This window comes from Austrofundulus limnaeus, unplaced genomic scaffold (assembly GCF_001266775.1).
Source record: "Austrofundulus limnaeus strain Quisiro unplaced genomic scaffold, Austrofundulus_limnaeus-1.0 Scaffold144, whole genome shotgun sequence".
NCBI classification, from domain to species: Eukaryota; Metazoa; Chordata; class Actinopteri; order Cyprinodontiformes; family Rivulidae; genus Austrofundulus; species Austrofundulus limnaeus.
The window spans coordinates 1087855-1106586 of NW_013952546.1; the positions used below are offsets into that span (position 1 = coordinate 1087855).

At 38.2% G+C, this 18732-nt stretch overlaps 1 protein-coding gene across 1 annotated transcript; it reads left to right on the forward strand.

Annotated features, from left to right (window-relative positions):
- Positions 1-15: 15 nt before the first annotated feature.
- Positions 16-18233, forward strand: septin7b (septin 7b; the record flags this gene model as incomplete). Its single annotated transcript, XM_014016400.1, is given in 14 exon segments — positions 16-124; positions 1367-1368; positions 2753-2855; positions 4209-4315; positions 5403-5503; positions 5592-5726; positions 10734-10851; positions 11216-11308; positions 11454-11550; positions 11630-11681; positions 14403-14531; positions 15505-15525; positions 17681-17816; positions 18091-18233. Coding segments are annotated over 14 exon segments (1241 nt in total), but the record flags the coding sequence as incomplete, so codon positions are not given.
- Between the last annotated feature and the right edge of the window lie 499 nt (positions 18234-18732).

An 18732-nucleotide genomic window follows, 5' to 3' on the forward strand; every position in this document is an offset into this window, starting at 1 on the left:
TATGCCACATGCGTGGTCCCTTGCGTAAATCATTGTGCGTAGCTCGAGCCCGAGTGAGAAAGGGGGGAATGTCGGCTCGTGAATGATCGGTGTTTGAGGCGGCAGGAAAGCGTTAACGTTATGGGTGAGACTGCCGCTGTCAGCTCTTCTTACAACTTATCGGAAAATCTCGTTTTATATCATGGTGGTGATAATTTGACTTAGAATCGGTTGCACTATTCGAACAATTTGTTTAGCTTGAGCAGTTGTCGGAGCAACCAACGCCCAGTCCGCCTCCAGTTGGATGGGCTGCTAGCTGGCTGTTAGCTTCGCTTTGCTAACAGGCTGCATAGCCTAACGGGAGTGTCATTTCCTGTCTTTTACTCGCTAACAAAGTAATTCAGAAAAGGCTTGTATCTTTTTTTAAACAGCCCCAACAGAGTAAATCAATCTCCAGTTGCGATTATACACCGCTGTAGGTTTGAAATATTCTAAAATAGCAACATTTTTAGCGATACCTAGCTTTTTTTTTAAAGCTAAAGTTACGGAGAAATCAACAGGAAACAATAATAGATCTGTTGTGAGTTTCTACAGAAATTATCCAATTTTAGGTAGAAATATATTAGGGTTTAATTAAAATGCTTTTGGGTGTAAAGTGTTTTTTTACTTGAACATTTAATACAGGCAGACCTGGAGGATGTCAGGTTAGACATAAGGAGGTTACAGCTGCCATCTAATCTGGATTACAGTGGATCTAGCACCTGATGGTTCATGCTTTGACTCCAGTTCTTTTGCTCCAGATTGTGTCTGCTAAGTTAGGACACACTGCACCCATTTTCTTTGTTCCAGCTGAGGCACCAGTTTTGGTCATCCTAAATGTGCATGTGAAACACACAAAACTGGTACCTCCACTTCCTCTAGTAAACCTCTCAGACACAGCCGGAAAGGAAATTTGATAATGACAGCTAATACGATGACTAATAACGGGTTGTTACTTATTTCACAATATTTTCTCCCCACAAGCTGAAACATTCGGTGTGCTGTGTGCCACTACTGAAACCCATCCTGTAGGCAAATCTGCATATCAAATCCTAGAATCACACAAAACATGTGGGTTGCTGTTGGCAGGCAGAAGATGCTCTGGCTAAGAAGCATTTTCTTTTTGCAAACCGGGCCTGTTGTTATCGCTGTTTGGATCGTGAATACACTTGCCCCGGGCTTCTTTGGCTCAGGAAACAGAACCTAGAGACAGAATAGTTAGTCAGATGACCTGATATTGATTTTCTTTCTTTCATGTGTTTTTGTGCTGTTTTTTCCCTTTTTTTGTGACCCCTGTGAACACTGGATTTGTCTGTACTCTGGGACCACATTGATCAACACTACACAGCTGTGAGTATCAAAAAACCTTGCCTGTTTTTCAAATAACAATTTTTTCTTTTAGTGTTTGAAGATGAATACAAGTTAATCAGCTCGATCAGCATGGGTCACAAAACACCAGTTTGGGGGGTCCTGAGATGATCTCCAGGAAATAAATTAATTAAAAAAATACTCCCTGCTGGCATATATTTACTGCAAAGGGCTCGACACACGGGAGGCGACGTCGCTCGCTCTCCATTCATTTCCTATGGAGCCTGTGYGGTGAGGCGACAATCGCTCGCCCTCCTCCAGCTAAGCGACCGGCGAAAATAGTGCATGTGAAATTTCACGCTCGTGAGCTTGCGACGCGACATATGAAAGTTGAAAAATGTTCAACTTTTGTCGCTGTCGCTTAGCGTACAACCGATCAGCGAGGGTTTCATTGACTGACCAATGAGAGGAGAGTATGCTACACACTGATGTTAGCTAACACTTTCACCAAGTGATTACTAAAAAGCTTTGTGGGAATTTATTGGCACCAGGGTGAAGTTTATGGTAAGTTTTTCCTCATAAAACTGTATCTTGATGTGTGTTTGTTTTTCAATATCATTAGCATCGCAAGATTTGTTTAGTTTACACGTCCGTAATGCACACCCGCCTTCAGAGTCAAGAACCAATCAAATTTGTGAAGACAAGCGATCTGAGAGCGCGATTCGCAACGCTGCGATCGCTATTGCGTCCCGTGTGTCGGGTTTCACCCTGGCTGCGATGACAGCTGTTAATCGCTGTCGTTTGTAGCTCCCCATGTGTCGAGCCCTTAATTGTTATAAAAGAGAGTAATAGTTATAAATGACAAAAATCGCTGTAGAGAAAGRATAAGGAGCTTCCTCTGCGTCGAAAGGAGTCAGCTGAGGTGTTTCTGATATCTGATTAGATTTTCTGGGCATGTCCCACTGGGAAGAGGCCCCAGAACTCGCTGGAGGGATTATGTATCCTCTCTGGCCTGGGAACACTTTGTGATCCCCTCAGGAGGAGCTGGAGAGTGGGTTTCTCTCCTGGCAGCCCGCCTACAGATACAGAGATAGAAGAAGTTTAATCTGTTTGTTTTATTATGCTCTCAACATTCTTAATGTTTGTTCTTCAGCCAGGATATTTGGGGTTGCAGGTCTTTCACGTTGTTATTTTGAGGGTCAGAAACTGACTCGACGCCACTGTTTCTAGATTATTCATCTTGTAAAATATTTAGTCACATTCACAATATTTAATTAATGCGAACTCAGAATTTCTTTTGCATAGTTTGAGAGTTTCAGGAGCAACACTGAGGCTGACTTGGTTCATTTTACCCAACGTGGAGAAAAAGGGGAATGCAAATTGTTTAATGGTTTCAGTCTAAAAAGAAAACAAATCTGTTTTGCAGCAACAGAAGAACCTGGACGGATATGTTGGCTTTGCAAGCCTTCCCAACCAAGTGTACAGGAAGTCTGTGAAGAGGGGCTTTGAGTTCACCCTGATGGTCGTGGGTAAGAAAAAGACGCCACTCAGCACTCCGTTCACGCTTGTTTTGCTTGAATCGTGTCATTGCTTTCTTTGTGGTTTACATTTTTTTGTTCTGTTCTGTGGTTTCTTAAAAGACACGTATAGACTTTCAGGGGACAGACCCCCCCACCCCACCCCCCGTCCTTTAAGTGTTTAATTTCTAACTCGGAGGGGATTTGGGCATTGCATTTCCTCTCCTGTTTAATCTCCGTCGTGTCCTTGACGCGCTCTCACAGACGAGAAACATTTGGTTTGGGTTTATCTACGACTGCACCCAGCAGCACAGAAATGCACACATTGTTGAAATGCTTGGATGTGGCTGTTGACTCCGGTCCAACATATTCCATGGCCCTATTTGGAGGGAAAACGTGATCCAGGGTCAGAACCATTTCCTGTGGCGGGACCAGTGGAGTTTGTGCTCCGCAGGCGTCGAAGAACTTTGTGTTTTGTTCACAGCGTGTTTTGGTTGCTCTTTTAATTATTAGGGCAGTAATGCAGTTTGATTGTGCTTCCTCCTCTTCTGTGCGAAAGCTGCTGGGTTGTTGTGACACATTGCTTCGTTTTTGGAGTAATGATAATGAAAACAATAAAAGCTGCATCAGAGGAGCTCCTCTGGGTTTTCTGGTAGTTAAATACACTCCATTGTTTCTGCGCACACACAGGCGATATTCGTCTGCTCTTGGCTTCGATTAGCTGCAGGCCCACAGCTCCCACATGCGATGCGTCACTGGAGGGGTGTGAAAGAGGAACGGAGGAAGAGAAATCGGTCAGCGGCTGGCACATCGACGAAAACACGTGACCCGCAGCCTGTTCGCACGTTGCTCAGCGTCTCTCTTTCTGCAGCCTCTCAGCTCGTCGCATCGCAGCGAGTTTAATACTCAGAGAAAATGTCGAAGTGCRCTTCCACTGTAGCTCTGCTGTAAACACGGCTTGGTTAAATATTGACTCCTGGCCGTCAGCCAAGGCAGGCAGTGCCAGTGGTCATTTCCACTAATGATTCTTTTCACTGGGAGCTTGGAAACAGAGGACACAATGATGGGTCAAGCTTGAGGAGACTTTAGACCACACAGCCAGTCGGCGACGCGTAACAACAGCCATTGTTTCTTTAACTGTTCAGCTCAAACAGATTGATATCTTTGGCAAACAGCAGTCRCATCCCCTGAAAGGCACATGATCCTCGTTTGATCACCGATGGCAGCAGTAAACTTTAACATTTTACTCCAGATAACTCAGCACTTCTTTACAATCTGACATTTTTACCTCTGCAAAAACACCACAAGTCAGCATGTTCTCAAATACTGACGTGTCTTCTTAATATATGTTGTTTTTTTCTCCAGGTGAATCAGGACTGGGCAAGTCGACTCTGATCAATTCACTGTTCCTAACAGACCTGTATTCAGCCGAGTATCCAGGACCTTCACACAGAATCAAGAAGACCGTACAGGTAACCCCCAAAAAAACCCCAGTAACCACAGACAGCTAGCATAGATGCTAACTTAGTGCTGAAAGCTCCATAGAAAGCTAATCTGTTAATCTCGGTGAATTAATACTCAAATCAAACGTTTCAAAGTAATTTATAAAGTCAGTGCAGCTGCAGCTGTAAATACAGATGGATTTTGGGAAAATTATGTGAAAACAGAGTTTACTGCGACGTGTTTTTACCACAGGAAGCTCTAGTTACTCTACTGGGACAAACAGCAGCTGCCGTTTATTCTGAGCCGACACAAAAACTGGGTTAGATTAACTTATTTCAATKGTTTTAACTTGATTTAGGTTGATTTTTATTGTTTGTTCCCTTTTTTTAAGTTGTGACGTTGTTCTAAACGACACTTCGGGTTGTTTTAAGTTTAAGAAGTGCCGTTGAATATATCTTTTATTCCTTCCTTGAGGGAAACTCTTTAAATGCCCCAGATAGCTTTGGTTGAAAACAGAATTATTATGAGAAAAAAGAAAAGAAAAAAATCTCTGCCGCAGTCCAAACATGTATGTTTGCCAAGAAAAATGAAGTGAAGTCAGAATTTTGAGCTGTTTCCTTTAAAAATCTGATAAACCAGTTTTAAAATCACTGAAATAAAATGTCAGAAAACTAGTTCRGTTAACTTTAAAGACAATTATCTTTATTGCCTCTAAAGTTCAGCCTCATTAGACGTCAGGAGAATAAAACGTGGTTTTAAAGTTTGTATTGTTGGGCTTTTGTTGGTTAAAAAAGGAACCTGTGGGTTTATTTTTTTCATATTTTCGTACGCAGTCCTGTGTTTTTTAAGTCCTCCCGTGTTAACTACAGCTGTCAGATTTGTGAATGACGGCGCTGATCTCCTCTGACGCCGGTTTCTCAGAACGGTTAGCCGAAAGCTCAGAGAGAGCGTGYYGCTGCACGCCGCTAAATGCTTTCTGCTGCGACACGCCGTCTGTAATGATACCCTCGTTCAAGGATAACGATTTCACACTTTGACATCCGCGTCTTGCAAAACCTTTAATTGTTTTCTTTTTCAGAGGTAAACATTCTTAAAGGTTTTCCCCGTCTTCCTCAGGTGGAGCAGTCTAAAGTGTTAATAAAGGAGGGGGGTGTCCAGCTGCTGCTCACGATAGTCGACACTCCGGGGTTTGGAGATGCTGTGGACAACAGCAACTGGTGAGGACCGTCTCGACCTGCAGCGTCGTTCTTCGTCACCTTTTTATCTTTCGYTCCTTCAAACAAAGCGTGTGTTTGTTTGCTGCAGCTGGCAGCCGATCATCGACCACATAGACAGCAAGTTTGAGGACTACCTGAACTCAGAATCACGCGTGAACAGGCGACAGATGCCCGACAGCCGAATCCACTGCTGCCTTTACTTCATCGCCCCCTCTGGACACGGGTGAGTGCCGACAACACTTTCAGTGCTTTGTGCGTCGGAACGGTGGAATTAAAGGCCGTCAATGGAAGGATGTAAAGGAAGCAAACGATGTTAGAGAGAGAGAGGAAAAGGCTGGGAGGAGAGAGAGGGTGTGAAAACAGTGACAGGAAATGAGTTGAGAAACGAGTAAAGGGGAATGCAGGGCCATTTGTGGCGCAAAGGTCACAGAAGTAAAGGTGACGAGTTCAGCCTGAGGAATCAGAATCTAGTCTGTGTTGTGGTCTTTCATCGTTTCAGATGGTGAAACGCTTCAACAACTTGTCCTRAACAAAGTCTTAAAGTGCCTGTGACACACCTATCCTTTAAAGACAAAAAGTCAAAGAAAACATCTTTATTCTTAAGAAAATAGGTATAAAACACGTTTTTACACATTTTTTCTCATAACTGGCCTATTTTCTTTTGAATTTGGCTCAGCCAAGGTGAAACAGGAAGTGACATCAAAGGGGAACTCTTTAATAAATAAACCTCCGGTCTTTATTAAAACAATATTATTTAAACTTTAACTCTTCTTCGTCTCTCTCATAGAGACTCAAAATAATCTAAAGAAACATCAGATTCTTCTGTACAGNGTCTTAAAGTGCCTGTGACACACCTATCCTTTAAAGACAAAAAGTCAAAGAAACCATCTTTATTCTTAAGAAAATAGGTATAATACACATGTTTTTACACATTTTGTCTCATAACTGGCCTATTTTTTGGATTTGGCTCAGCCAAGGTGAAACAGGAAGTGACATCAAAGGGGAACTCTTTAAAAAATAAACCTCTGGTCTTTATTAAAATAATATTATTTAAACTTTAACTCTTCTTCATCTCTCTCATAGAGACTCAAAATAATCTAAAGAAACATCAGATTCTTCTGTACAGTCTCTGTTGTTGGCTGTTGTAACAAGGCTCTGTTTACTGACATCACTTCCTGTTACTTCACACGCAAATATCTCAACAACTGTTCACCTCAGCGGGGTGAAATTTGWTTTGCAATATTTTATCAATGTYCTCTTTCCAAAAATGCGTTCATGTTTATACAAAAATCTGATGTCACAGGCCCTTTAAAGACGTCAGGCTGTCGGTTTGCCTGCAGAGAAAGGGTTAAAGCTTGTGTCTTCTAACAGAGTGCAAACGAGGGGAGTAGGGTTTCATCGAGCTGGAAACATACCAASCAGATGATACCGATGGCCAAGTGTTTCATAAAACAAATGACCGCGTGGAATTTTAAATATGATGTTAGTCAGATCTGTTCGTTTACAGACGGCTCCAGTGGGCTCGTCTCACTTTTTTTGTTTTTTTGTTTTAAGAAGCGAAATTGTTCAGTTTCCAGTCAAGTTTAGGAGCAGAAACTGACAATCTTCAGTGTTCACTTCCTTCCTGTATGAAACAGTGATCTGGAGTCATGTAAATAAGTTTATTTCACATTAAAACAGCAGCTTTAAACCTCAGAAAATCTCCCAGTGCTGTTTTGTTTTTCTGCTCAGATTTTATTTTTAAGTAAGTGGCTCGCTGTGTTTCAGCATTACTTAGGATATTTTTGTCTTTTTGACCTTTGCTGTATTTAGCTTTAGCTAACAATTTATTACTTTTAGCTACAAGGTTGCATTCTGCTACATTTAGCTTCTAGCTAGGCGTAAATACTTTTGATTAACCATTTGATACCTAAATAGCCTTTAGACACTTTTAATTTTTAGCCAGACTTTTGCTACTTTTACATTGTTTTTTGCTACTTCTAGCTTTTAGCTACAATTCTTCTAATTTCAGCTTCAAGCCAAACTTCTGTTACTTTCATATTGTAGCCAGCCTTTTGCTACTTTTGGCTACTAACTAGTAATTTGATTTAAAAAAAAAGCTTTTTAGCTATCTTATCACTAATTTTAGCCTTAAGCTAGTCTTTTTCTACTTTCAGCTTTTAGCCAAACCTTTGCTACTTTTACCTTGTTTTTGCTACTTCTAGCTTTTAGCTACAATTCTTCTAATTTCACTTTTAAGCCAAACTTCTGTTGCTTTCATATTTTAGCCARSCTTTTGCTACTTTTAGCTCTTAAATAGTATTTTTGTTACGTTAACTTTTTAGTTAGCCTTTCACAAATTTTAGCCTTTTGCTACTTTCATATTTTTGCCGGTCCTTTTGCTACTTTTAGCTTCTAACAAGTATATAGTTAGAAACTAGTATATGTTAACTTTTTAGCTAGACTTACTAAATTTTGCTTTTAGCTCACTATTGATGCTTTTAGTTTGTAATTAGCTTTTTGTTACTATTAGCTTTGTTAGTTAGCCTTTTGTTGCTTTAAATTGGCACTTTCCCACTTTTGACTTTAAACTAGAGTTTTGCCTTTTTAGCTTAAGTCAGTTTCAGCTTCTTCAGGAGATTTCAGTAAATTGATTTAACAGATAAAATTCAGTTTTTCTAGTTTWTATTTAACCGTCTTGAGCGACAGATATAACAACACTCACTGAGGTCATGTAATTAGACAAACTCCCCATGTTGTTTTTATTTTTCTGCTCGTTTTTTATGTTAAGTTAAATCGCTCGCTGCCTTGTTCACATGCCCTTCATCAGAGGCTGTAAACAGTGAAGAAGACGCTGTTCTCTTCTGCCCTCGTGCTTCTTTCTGTCAGATTTATATGGGTGCTGTGTTTGTTTGTTACTTTAGCCTTCAGGATGGGCACCGGACGCTCACACAGCAGCACATCGACCGCCGGCTGCTGCTCCTGCTGCACAAATACTTTTCTTTCTGGTTTTAAAGGCGTGGGGGTGTGGACTTAATGTGAGGCTCTGTGGTACACCATGTTTGATTGATTCATTTATTTTTATTGAGAGAGCAGCAGCTTGACTCTGATTTGTTTGTGTGAGCTAACATTTCACAATCAAACAAAACAAATAAAAAACAAATAAAGCTGTTATTGTTGTTTTACACAATAAAATGTGCCTAATAGTATTTAATCAGGAATTTAATTTGAATCCTAATTTATTTTCAAGGAACAGCTGATTTAAAACCAAACGATTAGACTGTAGATAAACCCAACATTTAACCAGTTTGTTAGCATGTTAGCATAGCATTATTTTAGTCAGTCTTAAAATCCTGAGATTTAATGTTTGATTTAGATCTCTTAGTCCAAACTTTAGTAATATATGTAGGCTTTGAATGGTGTTAGGTTAACCATAAAATAGTATTAAAACATCTAATGTAATAGTTTGTGTTTATTTAGCTGATGGAACGAACTTATTGTCAAAGAAAAAGGTMGTTTTTGCAAACATTTTCTCTTATTTAGGTCATGAATCATGATATTATAGTAACGCGTGCTAGATACATTATGTATTAAATACTTGCTATTTCTGGAAAAGAGAAGAAAGTAATTAAATCTTGACGGCACATTTCTTATTTAGACATATTTTACTCGGCGTGTCTGAATCATATTTTAGTTGAATTTGTTGAACTGTCACTTTGTGTTAGTTYAAGTCAGTTTTTACATAAACAAGTGTCTTATCTCTTGTTGAAAAAGTTATTTAATTTCTAACGCACTGTGTACCTGTGTGTCTGTTTGACTCCAGTTTTTTAAAACGGACCTGTTTGGGCTTGACTGGTTCTGAGTGAAGACATCAGTCTGAGACGTGTCTAATTAAAGCTGGCAGCTCTTCGGCTTGTTTTTAGCTCATCAAATCTGAATTGTTCTGGTTTATCTGAGGTGAAGGACGGGCAAGCTGCAGATATTCACACATCAGCTGAACTTTACACTGTCAGACAAAACCAAAATGCAGCAAGATCGATGAATGACCGCTGGAATTTACTGAAAAAACTGGAACTGAGTCRGTGAAGCTAAAAGTAGCTAAATGCTAGCTAAAAATAACCGAAGTCCAGCTACAGTTGAGGAAAAAAAGTTTAGGTAAAAGTAGAAAAACTGTTGCTAAAAGCTAAAAGTAGCAGAACAATGTTTAAAAGCTTAAAGTAGCACAATAGTGTTCAAAAGCYAAACATAGCAAAACTGTAGCTAAAAGCTAAAAGTACCAGAACAGTGGTTAAAACCTATTAGTAGCAGAATTGTACCTAAAAGGAGCAGAACTTTATCAGAAAGCTGAAAGTAGCATAAAGGTGGTTGAAAACTAAAAATAGCATGAAAGCTAAAAGTAGTAGAACTTAGCTAAAAGCTGGAAGTGGTCGAACGGTAGTTAAAAGCTAAAACTAGCATAATAGTAGCTAAAAGAAACAGAACATGAGTTTCAAGCTCAAAGTAGCAGTAGGACAATTGTTGCTAAAAGCCATAGCAAAGCTAAAAGTAGCATAACAGTTGATAAAATCAGTAGAACGGTAGCTAAAAGCAGCAACATACAAGCTAGAGGCTAAAAGTAGCACAAGAATAAATGGTGAAATATTTTGAAAAGTAAAAAACGAACTGTAGCACCCATCTCCTGAATGAGCCAAAGGATTTTATTATAAGAGCAGCTAAAACAGGACGAAGTGTGCAGGAGTTGTTCATGTTGTTTTGCGGTTTATCGCTCAGTAAAGTCAGATACTGTCAGACCATCCAGGTCTGGAAMATAAATATTAAACAACATTTATGTGTTTATTGTAGTTCTGTGGTTTTATGATGAGATAAAGTGTTGCTATCTTCAAAATGTTTCTATGAGGCATCAGTTAATTTTATTGTTGCTGCTCTTTCAGATAAATTCAGATAATCTTTGTGTTTATTAAAAACTCTCCTCWTCCAGCCGCAGATAACTGTTTTCTCACAACTTTAAGGTTGTTTTTTAGACATATCAAACATCAGTCGGGCTTCTCAGGTTTCTATTTTTAGCTCAGTTTTATCTTTGTCCTGTCTGAGACGCAGCTCACCGAGAAGCTGTCATCAAATCTACACCCATAATAATCCATAAATATCCCATTTAATCCTCCAAAAGGGCCAAATGAAACTCCCCGTGAGTGTTTGGTAAGGAGCTGATGTGTGTGTCGTCCGCTGAGCTTTCATTGTTTTCTCTCTGCAGACTGAAGCCTCTGGACATCGAGTTCATGAAACGGTTGCATGAGAAAGTCAATGTCATCCCGATGATCGCCAAAGCAGACACTCTCACCCCGGAGGAATGCCAACAGTTCAAGAAGCAGGTCAGTGGTTTCCACAGCTGCAGGGGGAAAGATCTCAGAGGGCGTTTCTCGTTTTCTTTTTTTTCTCTTCTCTTTGCACCGCTCATTGGTATGATCACAATGTTACTCATAACAAAACCAGACCAAATACAGAACACACTGAAGGAAGTTTGTTTTTATGACTTTTTATTTTTATCCTCTTCTGTCGTGTTCACTTCAAGCTGCGTTTGAATTCAGTTTTTCAACTAGAACATTAAAACTAATTTGAACAAAACCGAAAGTCAAAACTTTTCATTTGTATCAACAAAGATGAAGTTGATTTGAATTTTTAGTTTGTAAAACATTTAATTTGAACACACCTTCAAGCATCTCCTCTCCTTYGTAGATCATGCGAGAAATCCAAGAGCACAAAATCAAGATCTACGAGTTTCCCGAGACGGACGACGAAGAGGAGAACAGGCTGGTGAAGAAGATTAAAGTATGCAGTTTGACGACTCGCCTTCGTTTTTTTTTGTTTGTTTGTTTGTTTGTTTGTTTGTTTTTGGGGGGGTGGGGGTTGTGTGTTTTTTTTTTGTTTGTTTGTTTGTTTTTTTCGTGTCGTAATGTCTGGTTCTTGTGGCCAGGACAAGCTGCCGCTCGCTGTGGTGGGAAGCAACACCATCATCGAGGTGAACGGGAAGAGGGTGAGAGGAAGGCAGTACCCCTGGGGTGTCGCAGAAGGTACGAAGATGTCGAGCTGAACGGCTCATTTTATTAAAATATAACATTTGATTTAACTTGTTTTGTTTTTGTTTTGTAGTGGAAAACAGCGATCATTGTGACTTCACCATCCTCAGGGACATGCTGATCAGGTACCTACAAACACAACTAATCTGTTTCCTCTCATCTGGACTTTTAAGAAACTGTAATTGTGTAAATGCTTCACCGTCATTCACACAACTCAGATCATTTTTTTCTTTGTTTTTCGGCGTCTAACTCCTTCCACAGTTTTTGTTCCATTTCAACAATTCATAAATGTTCAGCTCATTTATGACAATCCTGCTATGACTTTTGGTATTTCTGCTGTTTATACTTTTTCATCTATTTCACGTTTTTAGCCACTTTTTTGCCATTGAAAAAGAATGGAGCTGTTTTCAACATCCTTAAAGTCATTTMAAATGTTTCTAATTCTTTACAGCAGTGGTTCCCAAACTTTTTATCTTCTGACCCACAAAATATCCATGGCAAAAACTTGTGACCCCAAATATTACTGGTCTGAGTACACAAACTTTGTTAATAACCCTAAAAACACAGGCTTTTTGACAATCTAAACRGCTTGTACACAAATATAAATACTTATCTATACTTATTTTGTGTTTTTGTAATAATTACAGGGAAAATATTACATCAGCAATTATTTTATTACCCTTTAAATTGATTTCTGGAGATTATCCAAGGTGCTTCATGACCCATAATTGGGTCCCAAGCCCAACTTTGGGAAACAAAGTGCAGTGGTTCTCAAACTTTTCAGCTTTTGACCCACAAAATAACAGTAGCAGAGACCTGTGTCCACAAATATTTTTGGATGATAAACATTTGTATCAGGTCAACAAAAACATGGGCATAGTAACAATATTTTTATACAACATTTATCCATTTTAAATACACTAACCTCACTCCTTTGTAACAATTAAGGCAAAAATGTAATTAATTCAGAAAATCTTTTCAGGACCCCATCTTGATGTTTCGAGACCCCACTTTGGGTCCCGACCCCAACTTTGGRAAACACTGCTTTACAGAACCTGACACATTTTGTTCTGGTTCTGCTATTTCCCTTTCTTTTGCCAATTTTAGCTACCCCCTTTTTTTTTTTTTTGTTGCTAATTTTAGCTTTTTTTCCTGCTAATTCAGCTAAAATTCTGCTTCTTTCTGCATTTTTCTACTTTTTTCTGCTAATTTGTGCTTCTTACAGATGCTTTTTGCTATATTCAGCAATTTTCCGCAATTTTAACTAAAGTTCACACGTTATTATCTGAAGTTAGCTGTTTTAAGCTAAATAAACATTTTTTGTAGCTMTTGAAACTTATTTCTTCTAAGTTAGGCAAACTTGTGCTCTTTATGCTTCTGMAGGAAATTTTGTAACTGATTAACTGAATGTTAGATGCAGTTTTGTGTTTTATACTTTCTGATCATTTCAGCCTTAAAGTTAAAGCAGACAAAGAGTTGTTGTGTGTTGTGTGTTCTTTCTTTATTCTAAACACAACTGAGTTACATCCTGACATAAAAGGTAACAAAACACCCCCTGAGGTGTAACCAGGAAGAGATGAACATTATAAGGTTAATTCATTATGATGGTAGAAGGAGTTGTCAGTGTTTTTGCAGAGTGTCTGCTCAGAGCAGAGCTCCTGTTTGTGTTTTCATTCAGCCCAAGGTGCTGTGTGAACCTGACTGCTGTGTGAACCTGACTGCTGTGTGAACCTGACTGGAGTCAGAAGATTGAAAATAAAGTTTTAAAGAAGAAATCCAGCAGATTCCTGTTTTATTCAGACATACCATTTTGAACAACGCATATTTTTCTTACATTTCTTTATGCTAATTTAAAAAATCCAGCGACATTTTAACTGCTTTACTAAAAATTGTCATTTTTTTAGTACTTTTGTGCTTTTTTCTGCTATTTATAAACTTTTTATGGCACTTTCACCATCTGGATGCAAATTACAACTTGTGTCTGCTACCCTTAGCTTATTTATGCTAATTTTAGCTTTTTTTCTTCTGTTGTAATTATAGTTCTGCTTTTTTCTGCTAATTTTTTGCTTTTTCCTACTTTTTGTGCATTTCTCCGCTAATTTGTGCTATTTATGCTTCTTACAGATGCTTTCAGCTATATTCAGCTATTTGCTGCAAATTTAGCTAATGTTCAGCTGTTATTAACTAAAGTTAGCCTTTTTAAGCTAAATACACATTTTTTAAAACTATTRCAATTTATTTCTGCTCAGTTCAGCAAACTTGTAGTCCTTATGCTAATGACAGAATTTCCAGCTACATTTTAGCTGTTTTACAGAAAAGTTCAGCTGTTTTAGCTATTTTACTACAAATTGTTACTTTTTTGATGCAAATTTTTCTGCAAATTTTAAATTTTATTCTACAAAACTTTCACTGTCTGTGTGTTAATTACAACTTGTGGCTGCTACCTTTAGCTTATTTTATGCTAATTTTAACTATAGATCTGCTTCTTTCTGCTGTTCTTCTGCTTTTTCAACTTTTTGAGCTTTTTTTGCTAATTTGTGATATTTATGCGTTTTACATATGTTTTCTGCTATATTCAGCTATTTTAGCTTCTTGCTGTTTTCCACTATTTCAACTATATTTTTGCTCCTTTTTACTGTTTATCTGCAATGTTAGGCGTCTTTTGGCCTCCTTCAGCTTTTCAAATTGAATTTGCATTAACACATTTGCCGTTTAATATTTTCAGCTGAATTTGATCAGCTTTCAGCTTTAGTTTTCAGCATGAAGCATTCACACTAGCATTTTCACAGGAAATGCATTTCCTCTAGTTAAGCTTTAATTAAACGTCGTATATTTTCCCTCCTCAGAACTCACATGCAGGACCTGAAGGACGTGACGAACAACGTCCACTATGAGAACTACCGGAGCAGGAAGCTGGCCGCCGTCACCTACAACGGAGTGGACAACAACAAAGCTAAAGGACAGCTGTCCACCAAGTAAGTCCTGACGTGGGTCCARTAGAGCCGGCAGATGTTGTTTATASAAGGATGAGTTTATTAATGATAAATGTTTTTATCTTAAAGCTCGGTTTTGTTTGCAGGTAATTTAAAAATATTGTTTTAGTTCATTTGGTTTGAGTAGAATCACTAAAAAAACATAACTAGACTTAATATTTTATTTCTTTTTTCGTGTTTTATTTATAAATATACAGAATGAACTTTGTTGTTCATAAAATGCTTAAACGTGAGTTTTTTCAGAGAAGTGATTTAGATTAAATTAATCAAACCTCTTCCTTTTTTCTTTTTATACAGAAAATTTTCTTTTATATAAGATTTAAATGTGTCCAAGAGCCAGAAAAAATGCCTGTAGATCAGTGTAAATATAATAATCTGTATAAACTTTATTTATAAATACAATAATTTGTCTAAAAGGCAGTTTAATTTGCCACATTGATCTGCAGAGTCCCTCTGTCCTGTTCTCTAAAATGCTCCATTTTAAAGCCTACAATAACGATACGTTTAATAAATTCTCCTTCATTGAACGTTTTGATGCAGCTGATGCAGGTTTTATAAATAAAACCATGAAGAAGATGGAAAAAAGTAAAATTTCATTATTTTTGCTTGAATAATTAACGCACAGCTAAAAATACTCCATCTGGTCGTTTTAATTAAAGCCGTATGTTTTTGTTTAAAAATTCTTTGAAGTATTTTGAGTTCCAGGTAAAACATTTTATTCCTTTGATGTTGGAAATGTTTATTTGTTGCTTGGCATAAAAAACTTATCATTTAAAACCAGATGTTGCTTCTAATGAATCAAAGCTAACGTCTAACTCGTCACTGCTGATTCTAACACACCTGAAGATCTGAGTTTATGTTCAAATGCAGATTAATACATTTAATAATGTTTTCATTTTAGTGCATGAGCTCATTGCATGCTGTGTGTGTGTCTGTGTGTGTTTTTGTTTTTTAGACTTGACACAGTTGAAGGAATGTAAGTGATATTTTTGGTTTATTTTTTGCATTTTGTTTAAGATCTGAGCATCCTCCTTCCTTTTCCCCGCAGTCGTGGTGTTCCGATGTTTTCTCCTCACTTCTCGTCGTCGTGTTTTCAGATTTTCTCAGATATTTTGGGTTTTCCAATCCTGAGGTGCTACAGTTATTTTTTCTTTAATTTTCCTACAGCAAGGTTTTTTTTTTTTATTCTGATCACTGTAAGCCTAACCACCTCCTGGACGAGCTTCACTAACATTTAACAATCCTTCACTAACAGCAGCTTCTATGTCTGAGAACTACCCGGTGGTGTTTCCTGCTCCGATTCCTCGTTGGGTTCAGTCGTTCCTAAAGCTGCACCTTTAGTTCCCTCCTGCTCCTCCCGTCTGGTGTGTTTTATAAACAGCATGAGAGCCGAGCTTGATTCTAGAGTCCACTTCCTGTTTTTATTTGTTTTAAAGGACAGTAGACGTGTTTGTGTCGATCAGAGTGATGGTGAGGTGTGTAGGAGGCTCAGGCTCTGCATCGAGCGCTGGGAGCAGGTGGAAGAGAGGCTGGAGAGGTGAAGGAGTGAGACAAACAGTGGGACAGGGAAGCTGTGAGGAGTAACGCTGGACTCAAAGGACAGGATGTTTTCACTGGGGAAAGTTAGACATGAGTCCATCAGAGGGACAGCTCGGGTTTAGAGACAGTTTGGACCTGTCCTGAGGAGGACAGTTGGATTAGGAGAAGCAGGGAAATGCAATTGGCTGGTGTGACAGAGGAGGAGGATCTTACCTGATATTTAATATAAAAACATCTAAAACTAGAAAAATTAGCTTTTTTTTTTTTTTTTTTTTTTCAAAAATACAGCTAATAATGCTTAATTCTGAAAGGTCATACATTTTTTAATTTGGTGTAAAATAGCCAAAAAAGTTGAAATTAGCTGAAGAGTAGCTAAAAAAAGGTAGCTGAAAAGCTAATTCTAACACAAAGAAGCAAAAAGAGCACATCTGCTGAATTAAGCTGCAAGAATTAGAATAATTACAAAAAGGTTAATTTAGCTGAAAAACACAAAAATTAGCTGAAATTGATTAAAAAATAGCTTAAATTGCAGAAAGTAGCTGAAAGAAATATAAAAACTTGAAATTAGCTGAAAATTGGCAAAAAATAAAAGTAGTTAAAGTTGAACCTAGCAAAAAGAAGCAAAAAGAGCACATTTGCTGAATTAAGCTGCAAGAATTAAAATGATTACAAAAAGGTTAATTTAGCTGAAAAACACAAAAATGAGCTGAAATAGCTTAAAAATAGCTTAAATTGCAGAAAGTAGCTGAAAGAAATATAAGAAGCTTAAATTAACAGAAGCTGATAGAAGTGCTGAAAGGTTTAAATCAGAGGAGATAAAAAGAAAAGAAAGCTAAAATTAGCAAGAACAAAAAACAAGCTGAACTTAGCACAAAGACGTTAAAGCAGAACACAAAGTGAAGTTTAGTAAAAGTTTATAAACATTTTAAAGGTTTTATTTATTTTGACTGGAATTCCATTAATTTCCAAAAAAAAATGGCAGAAAAAGCTAAATATCTCAAAAAGTATAAATTGCTGAAATAACAAACGACAAAATGTGCTGAAGGAGCCGAACGTTTTGATGCAAACATTTTTGAAACGGCACAAAAATTGCAGAACGAGATGCGTCTCAAAGAACGTGAAGAAGAAAAATAGAGGATTTTAGTTAAACCTGAACACATCATTATGTAAACRTTACAGGCTGTTTTTGGATCAGGCAGGTGCAGAGCAGAACCAGGATCAGGTCCCCCTCTGATGGTCGGTCTGTCAGGAACTCTCCAAGAAGACCAACAGACCAGGAACAAGAGAGGGAAAGATGTAAACAAACGCAGGGATCAGGAAATAAAGGGGAAAAAAAACGGAGCGGGTCTTTAGAAAAACTATAATCCTGGATCAGTTGGTCTGTGGGTCTTTGGCTGAACTTCTCCAGGTGTTTGAAGCAGGTTGATGTTTTTCAGAACCTTTCACTTCCTCTCTTCTCTGAGAACTTCCTGTTGGCAGAGCAGACCTGCCCAAAAGGTCGAGCTCATCCTTTTTTTTAAACATTTTTATTTATTTTTTCTCTAACCTGTGTCTGCTCGCTCCACGTGCACGCTCACGTGGCTCCTCCACAGGAGTCCTCTGGCCCAGATGGAGGAGGAGCGGCGAGAGCACGTGGCTAAAATGAAGAAGATGGAGATGGAGATGGAGCAGGTGTTCGAGATGAAAGTCAAGGAAAAAGTGCAGAAGCTCAGAGACTCTGAAGCAGAGGTAACACACRCACATACACACAAAACGTTGCTTCACTTCCTGTTGTGCTGACGTGTTTGTGGTTAAAGGAATACGTGTTTAATTAACTGTAATTGATGTTCAGGTTTTTCTGTCGCCTGAAGCCAGACTTTAACAAAAAACAGAATGAAAATAACATGAACTGAGTGTGAAGCTGCAGATTTAACTAATGATACAAAGAATAAAAACTGAGAAGTATGTAATGTTTAAACCTCAGAGTAAACCTTCAGCCTCCTGTCTCCTGTTTCACACACAGCTTCAGCGGCGCCACGAGCAGATGAAGAAGAACCTGGAGGCTCAGTACAAGGAGCTGGAGGAGAAGAGGCGCGTCTTCGAGGAGGAGCGGGTAAACTGGGAGACCCAGCAGCGGCTGGAGCAGCAGAAACTGGAGGCCACCAGGTACCACAGGCTCCGTTTTTATGCTTTATGCCAGAGAACTTAAATCTTTAAGAGAGATAATAATTGGTTTTACTGCACGCTTACTCAAAAATGATAAAACTGACATTTTATTTTGGTTTTACTTCATATTTCACTTTAAAAACGGTTTAACCTGCTGTGTTTGGTGTCATTTTGTTCAGCATAACTTCCCATGTTTGAATGAAGTAATCTTTTWATTTCTGACCTACTGTATCAACACAGCAGACCTAAAACCACACAAAAACACTAAAATCTGAGTTGAAAAAATATTGGTTGAACTGTGAAAAACAGAAATATTCTTAAAGGATTAGTTATAACATTAGACTTTATTTAATAAACATATATTTTAACTATAAAATAAAGACTAAAAATACTGTAGGATGTTCAGTTTTTATCATTTTTAAACTATAAGTTTAAAAATATATTACATGGACGGGGCCATTTTATTTACATGCAAAGCATTCTGGGTAAATGATGATGT